The following is a 9360-nucleotide window of genomic DNA, read 5'->3' as shown; positions in this document are numbered from 1 at the left end:
CTCCTAATTAATTAGCCTTATGTAGTTTAATTAGTAGGGATTATCATGTTATTATGTAGGAGTATATCCTAATATTAAATGTACTAAAATATTGTACTCCTACGGGCTACGTATGTGTTTAGGTAAGTATGATGTTGATTGTGGAAGTATATGATCTCATGCAGGTTGAATATAATCACTAAAATGGTGGTCGACACGTTTCAATGAAACTTCATTAGGGATATGCCTACTGAATCTCCAGAGTTTGTACTGCGTGGCCTTTAGCTACCTAGTGTACTCAGTCATGAGTATTTGAGTTTTAAACTAGCAACTTCTAGATTAATATTTTTTTCACATAAATTTGCTTTATAAAATCGTTTAATTACAATTATTTTGTGTGGATATATTTTCTTGTGTTAAGGCCATTCGTATTCGCGGCGCCATTTTAAGTTTGTGAGATGGCCATCACATTTTCAGCCTTGAATGCATCAGACCGTCACATTGCCTTTTTTATTTTATTTTATTATGTTTATTACAGTAATTTTATTTATTATTACTGACTGCTTTTCTTATTGGTGCATATTTTAAATATATAAAAAATTATCTATATATATCCCTTACTCCACTCCTTACGCATCCTTTTTTAAAATGTTACCAATAAAGATTTTCATTTTCTAGTTGTTCAAATTTTAATCAGGCCATATTTATTATCTCTAATATTTTATTTAAGAATTTTTAAAATGTAAATAAAAATATAAAACTAGAATAATAAAAATGATTAAATTGAATTTTAATTTTACTAAAAAGGGATTGAAATTTGGCTGGGCCTATTGCAAAAGTTAATGGCACTGATTTGGAATTGTTTAAAGCCACCTAAAGGTTAATTAAAAGTAAAATTAGCATATTATAAAATTGATCAATTGATCAATGCTGTTAAAGAATATATGGACAACTATCTGTAATCACCTCTAAAGAAAGTATTTCTAATTTTGCACGGGCCGTAAATTAAGTTTGATAGAAGAAGAGGGCGGCATGACTAATTATGTTCTTGAAAATAAATCAGACATTAGTGTGACAAAACTGATGGAACACATGGAATATCATTTTACCAACAAGGGTTAGTGGATTAGTTTTTCATTGTTGAGAATATAGCAAATTAAAGGAGAAGAATCAGATCTCATGTTTTTTTTTGTAAAGTTGCAGATAGTCATTTTTTAAGTCACACTCCCAATTTCTATGCGTATATCACATACATGCAGATATGTCATATGTGGCCTACTTTAAGTTAAAAACATTGTGGTTACTGGTTATTAGAATACATTGTTGATTATATCTTACCTACAACACGGTCTCATATATACTAGTTTCAAGTTGATCAAAAAATTTACAGATTTCAACAAATTAACATATTGAGCAAAGTCCGACCATATATATGTATACTTTGTTTGAATCCCTCCACAAATCCAAGATTCTTGTAAGTCCTCATTTTGCATTTTTATGTAGGTCTAGAATTGTGAAAATAGCAGATTAGTCGAGTCAACTATATATCTCAATATCATGGCACTGACAAACAAAATATAGAGAGAATATCATAAGCAACTGAGAAGGAGAGATACTTTTCCTACATAATTAGTGAGACATTGAATATAAAGAGTTGAGTAAAAAAAGAGATGCACTGAAAATATTCATGTATTCATGTCCAATATCTCTCTCTTGGATCTAAAACATGCTTCAAGAGGGCTACAATCTCATAGGTAAAGACAACATATGTGAGTAAACTGCTCCAAAGTCTTCCCTAGAAAAGACAACCTATGTACATCTAGCTATTACATGAGATGTTTACATCTCATCTCCAAACGCCCCTGAACACACGATGGGAGCAGAAACATGGGCACAGGGGACGGGTATGCTCTACGCAGCAGACAAGCAAATTACAGATCCAAAAAGTTGGCTCCATAACAAGAGTTGTGATCTAAACTTAACCTCGGAACTTCTCTTCATCCATAAGTAAACAAAAAAAAGAATAGATCCTAACTACAACAAGACACTTTGGTCAAACATGTATTGTTTGATTGGCACTATCATACAGTTACATTACACTTTGTCCTAAAGCAAGGTTAGCCCTTATTTAGTATATGTGTCACTCGTTATGTTTTTCGTCTGACTTAGTAGGGGAGTATAACCTAACTGTCCGGTTTAGCTGACACTGCAGAGTACATCAGGGCAGGCATCCTCGAAGGGCATGTTTAGATCAGGAAGCATAAAAGCATGACTAGTTGTGGCATCTTTAATAGGTGATGTAGGGCAGTCATTTGAGTGTAGTGCCACGGCTTTGTCTGAGATTAGTGGTGGCGTAATGGCGGGACCGTCTGGATGCAGCTGGTTGTCTGAAACTGGTTCCTTGGTTGAAAATACCGTTTCTGCATCAAGTAGGGGTTGCAACTCGATCTGCATAGACAAGGGACATTAGTTTTTCGAAATAAGAAAACAGCTAATGCCGTTGTCTGAGACAAATACAAGATTCAAGGAGAGAAGGGGAGGGACGTTGGAGCTTTTGTTCAAGGAGAAACAGAAAGGGATATGGGAATAAATTGAACTTCTACAGAGTCAAAACCACCAACATGACATCTGAAATTCTGTCTCATAATGACGAGAAATACGTGAATGGTCTGTTTGGTTGCACAAGGCGATAGATTGATAGATTCAACTAAAGTTTAAGAAGCAGAAATCACCGGAGACACAACGAACCAACATAACAGGTTAACAGCAAACAGAGACGAGGATTGAATAGGTGAAGAATGTAGATGCACCTTTATTCTCTTCAAGTTCTCATTTTTAGCTATTTGTTCCTCCAAATTAATGCGTAATGCAGCAATATCCTGAGAAGCGAATAATGGGGGCAGATGTCAGCATTGAGCAGCAAACATCAACAAAATTTTTCAATCACAATCATGGGGAATAAGTTGGGTACTTAGTACTTACTCTCTTCAAGTTTCTTCTCTCCTTTAGCAATGAGTTCTCTTCGTCTTTTAGTTCCGTTAAGGTCTGTGAACAACAGGGGAAGAAGTAAATTGGTTAGAGCCACACAAAAGGGCCGACATAATAATAGATTCACATATTGTTCCATGTGCCCACAAGTAATAGTACAATATGCACGTACTAGTAAATGGAACATGTAAGTGATGAAGGAGATTTCTCTAGTTCTTTCTCATAATAATTAGATGGCACAATCGTATCAAAAAGTGAAGACGTGCCTTGCCATGGAGTTTTAACATTTATGGTAGCTCATGTTCTGTAGGCAAATTATTTGACAGGAAGATGCAGGTTCAGTCACTGCATTCCCTTTTACAGCTTAATGAAACCCAATATGTTTACCTTCTTCTTTCTTGACCTCTTTGAGATGGATTTGCCACTATCACCATTAAGCTGCAAAAAGATAAAACACAAAACAATCAGTTCAAAATTAAAGTCTGCTGATGACGGAATATAGATATTCAGCACATATGATGAACAAGAATCCAAGGACAGGTAAAGATGGAAATATCCTAAACAAACAAGGATATTGACTCGAATCGCAAGTATTCCAAAATTATCTTTACCCATTCCAAAACAGGTGCACATCGGAAATAACTGTACTTGTTGGTAAAAAGTAATGGAATAACAGTACAACTCAATGACCTCCGAGTTAGTGCAGAAGGGGGCAACATAGATCATATTGTTCGACAAACCTAATGCGTCAACTTTAGCCGAGATGGCTAAGTTTTTTATAGCTCAATGCTCAACTCAGCACGCCAGCCGTCAAACTACTAAACACAATCTACAGCCAAGAAAATAAGAGGAAGAAATATGATACTATAATAGAAAAATAAAGCAAAGTTGAATGTGTGAGTGAAGTTGAAGAGAAACCAGTACACAACAAGTCTAGTTCTCAATACTTTGATTTTCTATTCCAGTATAAGCTAACAGAATCTGAAACTGGTGAACTAACTAGTTATCTAAACACACACACACAAACCCCCAACCACAAACCTAAACCCACCCATATCATCCCTCTTCTTACAATTTTTCTCCACCAATTCATACTTTTCTCACACAGTATTTTCCAGACAACATAAAGATTCAAATTACATTCAATGTGGAGCCATGATTTCCACGAGAAATAACTAATAGTAGTAGGTAGTTTGTTTTCAAGAAGATTGTATTTATTCTAGAATTATAAATTTTTAAAATTTGAGGCGGCAAATAAAAGAGACATGACACAAAGTACAGTTGTGTGGTGGTGCCTAGGGAAGTTCGCTTTCCTGCTGTACAATTGGCACAGAATGATTGGATGTAAAAGACAAGGAGGTCTGAAATGGACACAATGCTCCCGCCGCACCGAATCGCAACCCCCCTTTTCCCTAATTTTACTTATAAAAAAAGGGCTTTTACATAAAGTGCACAACCACTAACAACGCTCTCACCAAACTTCAAACGCAGAGACCTATTTGCCACGAAAACACGCCACCGCTTAACAAGGGGGTGGGTACCCCCACCACACGAATTGACCGATATGCCCCTCATCCGTAACATTGCTAACAGAAGCCTGATTAATCATTTGACCAGAGAAAATTGCTGACTGTAAACAGTGAACTCAGACACCCTCCAATCAAATGGAGTAAGATAACAACTTCTAGTATTTCAAATCGCAATCGAGCAATCCGCACAACACCTTAAAATAGGCAGTAAAAAGGTACGAAATTGACGGAACTGCCCCTTAAGGTGGAGGGTCATTTTAGTAAATTCAGGACATGATCAAGGTGTGCGACGACAAGAAGCATAATAATGAGGCGAGGTGAAAAATTGGAGAGTTCAATATTCACGCGTTAAAATTGGAAATTCAAGTTAAAACAACGATGCCGAATTTTATCGTTTTCTGAAAAATCCAAAAAGAGAGGATGAGATTGGGAAGAGCCCAAAAGATGGGGGGATCCTGACCGGTGAAAGAACCGGCGCCGGGAGGAGAATGAAATGACAAAAGTACCCCCCGATGGGCACACTTGTCGGTTTCCGAAACCCAAAAAAACGGTGACAGGTGAAGTGGGGAAGAAGCCAACAATGGAATCAAAGTCATTCTGACTTATTCCAGGAGCGTGGCAGTAAATAACCGTATTCCACAGGGGTAGCGCGGTCAATTTACTAAACCCACCGAATGGCAACTGCCACGACACACTTTCCTCCTTCAATAAAAAACCGAAACCGCAGCCAATCGGCGCCGGCTGCCGGAAAACTGGATGTACAGTATTATGAATTCAAACGATTTAGCAATGCGCGGACGGCGATGCATCATCGGCATCGTATACAAACCTTAGATCTCACGTCGGTGGAGAGTTTCTGGGTGTGTGGCCTGCTGGACTCCTCGGAGCCGCCGCCGCCGGCTCCGCCAGATCCACCGCTGAGGGATGTGCCGCCGCCGGTCCAGCAGAGCGGCGTGCTAGGGCTAGCTCGCTGGCTCTGAGCTGGCTTCCTGGTGGCGGCGGGCCTCGACCGGCGCTGGCGGACGGTCCACACCAAGACGGGCGGGGGCGGAGGCGACGGCGCGGAGGCGTGGAGGCGCACCAGGAGCTCCACCACCATCGTGTCGTCTGTCAAGGCGGCTTTGACCCACTCCTCGTCGGCGCCACCCATGCTGCTTTAGCCTTTAGTTTAGAGAGAGAGAGAGAGATGGAAATTGGGAAATAATGGAATGGTGGTGAGTCTGGTGACAAAGAAATCCGAGGGCGAGGTGTGTATTTATATATAAAGAATTAATTAATGAATAAATATAATTATATAGATGAGGAGCAGAGGTGTGACATGAGTGTGTGTGTGTGTTTGTGTGGGCGTTGAAATTGAAAGCGCCCGGTGTATGACTGTGTGTATGGATGGAGTGATGATTTTTCTTCTTTTGTTATTTTTAATTTTATTTTTTTCCTATTATTGCTTGAGGATTATTTTAGTAATGAGCGGGGACTGGCCCCACATCTCAAAATTCTGAATTTGTGGGATGCTTTTGTTACTTGCATGCGACTTTGAAGATGCTCATGCTTTAATGTGTACGGATCTTGAACGACTTTATCGCCCATCTATGAGACTGCCGGAAAATTCCGACATGTCCATATTCGACCTAACTTGATCTACAGATTATGGGAGAGTGCAGATTAGGGCTATAGATTTGCTTTTTTGTTTTTTGTTTTTGAAGTGATGATAGATATAAAGAGGATTTGACTTTACTTTGTGGGTCTTCAAATTAGATTGGTAAATTTTGGTTCAAATCTATAGGCTTTAAATAACATCGTTTATATTTCATCAGAGCACCCGCAACGCGGTGCCGTCGCCGTTCCTATGCCGTTCCGGAGGAACGGTTTCGCGGCGGCACGCGTTGCAGCGTGCGTTCCGTCGCCATTCCGTGCCGCCACCGTTCCCATGCCGTGCCGCGTTTCGTTCCTCCGGAACGCGGAACGAAACGTTCCGCCACGCGCCGAGGCGACGTGGCGGACTCCCATTCGACGCGTGAAGCCCACTCGCTGCCCCGCGAGTGGGCTTCGTCCCGATGACGCAATAATTCATTTTTTTTAAAAAAAAATTTCAAATTTAATAAAAAAAAAATAAAAAATTTTTTATTAACGGTAATGAGACCGTTAATTTTATAGCCATTTTTATTATTATTATTTATTTATTTACTCTATAAATACTCCTATTTCATACTCATTTCAATCACAAACACACATCTATTTCTCTCTATTTCCACCCCAATTTTCATCTCAAATCAACTCTATTTTCCTTCTCCCAAATTTAATCAAACTAATGGATCCTTATGAACAAATGCGTCAAATATTGGAACAATCACTTGAAGAAGATCGACGACGGGAGTACGTTTGGGCAAACTTTGGCGGATGAAATTATTAAAATTGTGTACTTTTATTTTTTTATGATTTTAATTGTGTGCTTTTTATTTTTTTAAGTTTAAGTTGTAACTTTGTTTTAATGTTGTGTGTTTTTTAATAAAATGTGTTTGTTTTTTTAATTGAATTGAGTTGAAATTAAAAAAAAATGAAATTGAATGAATAGTAATTTAAGGAACGGTTAAGGAACGAGGGTTGCAGGTTCCGTTCCTTAGTTAAGGAATGGAGTAAAAAAGTACAGTGGGGCCCTCAAATAGTGGTTTAAGGAACGGTATAGGAACAGCGTTGTGGATGGCCTCAACAACGTCAATATCTCTCGTATCTTTATACACAATTAGTTATCCCATGCTCATCATCATAAGATCTTAATTCACTGTGGGTGATTGAATGCACATAGGTTGTCAATTGAAAAGTAAAACTAAATCCTGTTAACTATTCTTGGAGTATTTTACCGTAAATGATGATGCTAAGGAAGACGAGTGCAAATATTTTATATAAAAATAAGATCTTTAGTATCAGATCAAAATTTGCTCTGAAATACACAAATCAAAACTATGAAATCTTGGCGGGTATTCAATAAGAGAGGAAGATATTCTCTTCCATTACTAGTAAAATAATGTGAGCCGTTCAAGACATGAATGAATACTCATAAAAATCGAGTATCGAGAGAAGTCTACATAAATTAGTAAGTATAATGTATCAATTAAAAAATATTTATTCAACTATTATATTTATAGTTAATTGACTTAATTCTACATTACTAATTTTATTTACTGAATCTATCAATGCATCGAAGCTAATTATGGTTTCTTATTTAAGGTTATATTTTTTGAATTTCAAGAGGTATAAATAGATCGACGCCTTTGGTTACATTTGAAAATAAAATAGCCTTTTATGTACTCCTACATTCGTTTTGCTACATCTATATGAATGGGGGGAGTTTAATTTTGATATTATCTGCGGTAACCGCCACATTATTCATTACCATCTTCGCAGATACCAATGTAAGAATATAATTTAATGTTCCTTTATAAGTGTTTAAAGGATAGGTAATCTCGTATTGTATATTATTTTCAGATGATTACATTGTACATAGAGTACCAATATATAGGAGTAGGGATTGTTCTACAAGGTAAACCTAATTAACATAATTACAAATATTTCATATCTCCTAAAGAAGGTAAAAAGATAATTTGCTCATATCTTCCTCCTGATATGGTGCGATCTTCTCCAACACTACCCCCTCAAGTTAAGCGACGGGATTCCCGATGCTCAACTTGCACAATACTTCTCGAAACAGCTTTGAATTCACCGCCTTGGTCAAAATATCAGCTAGCTGGTCCTCGGACTTAACAAATGGCATCTCAACTATTCTTGCCTCGATATTCTCCTTGATGAAATGTCTATCTACTTCCACATGTTTTGTCCGATCATGTTGGACTGGGTTTTCAGAGATACTAATGGCTGCCCTTGTTATCACAAAATAGTTTACACGTCTGAGATGAGTAAGACCTAATTCCCTCATAAGTTTCCTTAGCCATAGTAATTCTGTCAACCCGCTCTTTATCCCGCGAAACTCTGCTTCCGCGCTAGACAGTGCTACCACCTTCTGCTTCTTGCTTCTCTATGTCACAAGATTCCCTCCGACGAAGGTAAAGTACCCCCGCGGTTGATCTCCTATCATTTGGATTTCCAGCCCAATCTGCATCAGTAAAACCGCTTATCTCCAAGTGTCCATGTTTCTCGAACAGAAGCCCATGATCAACTGTTCCCTTTAAGTATCGAACAATCCTTATAGTTGTCTCCCAATGCTCTTCTTGAGGTGCATGCATGAACTGGCTTACTACTCCTACTGCGTATGCAATATCTGGTCTAGTGTGAGATAAGTAAATCAACTTCCCGACTAACCTTTGATAGCTCCCCCTGTCGGCAGGCTTCGCTTCTTTCGTCATTTGTAGCCCGTGATTCTGAACCATCGGAGTATCTGCAGGTTTGCAGTCAAGCATACCTACTTCAGCCAAGAGGTCGAGTATGTACTTCCTCTGATTGATGAATATCCCTTTCTTTGATCTCAACACTTCTATACCCAAGAAGTATTTTAGTTGTCCTAGATCCTTCATCTCAAACACATTAAACAGGTTTTTTCTGAGCTCGCTCATCTCTTCAGTATCATCTCCGGTGATAATCATGTCATCCACATAAATAATCAGACACGTGATCTTGCCTACTCTTTTCTTGATGAACAGTGTGTGATCTGAGTTGCTCTGTCTGTATCTATACTTCTTCATCACCTCCGTGAACCGTCCAACCATGCTCTTGGAGATTGTTTTAGCCCGTACAACGTCTTCTGTAGTTGGCATACCTCTCCTGCTTGGAACTCATCAGTAAATCCAGGTGGAGGTTCCATGAAAACCGATTTTGGTAGTTCCCCATGTAGGAAGGCATTAGTCACATCAAA

The 9360-nt window shown here is 38.5% G+C and overlaps 2 protein-coding genes across 2 annotated transcripts; both read right to left on the bottom strand.

Annotated features, from left to right (window-relative positions):
• Nucleotides 1-1952: 1952 nt before the first annotated feature.
• LOC121753159 lies at nt 1953-5851 on the bottom strand. The gene is made up of 5 exons (XM_042148357.1): nt 5326-5851; nt 3355-3405; nt 2962-3024; nt 2790-2858; nt 1953-2427 (listed from the first exon to the last, which is right to left on the bottom strand). Exons 1-5 carry the CDS (start codon nt 5644-5646, stop codon nt 2176-2178), a joined length of 756 nt encoding a protein of 251 aa, XP_042004291.1. The 5' UTR covers nt 5647-5851; the 3' UTR covers nt 1953-2175.
• A 2640-nt stretch (nt 5852-8491) lies between these two features.
• Nucleotides 8492-9190, bottom strand: LOC121752619 (uncharacterized mitochondrial protein AtMg00810-like). Its single transcript, XM_042147738.1, has one exon. The coding sequence runs from the start codon at nt 9188-9190 to the stop codon at nt 8492-8494; it is 699 nt and encodes a 232-aa protein (XP_042003672.1).
• Nucleotides 9191-9360: the final 170 nt, after the last annotated feature.

This window comes from Salvia splendens, chromosome 10, assembly GCF_004379255.2.
Source record: "Salvia splendens isolate huo1 chromosome 10, SspV2, whole genome shotgun sequence".
Taxonomy (NCBI): Eukaryota; Viridiplantae; Streptophyta; class Magnoliopsida; order Lamiales; family Lamiaceae; genus Salvia; species Salvia splendens.
Note: the sequence above shows the minus strand (reverse complement) of the source record. Positions and strands in the feature narration are given on the sequence as shown.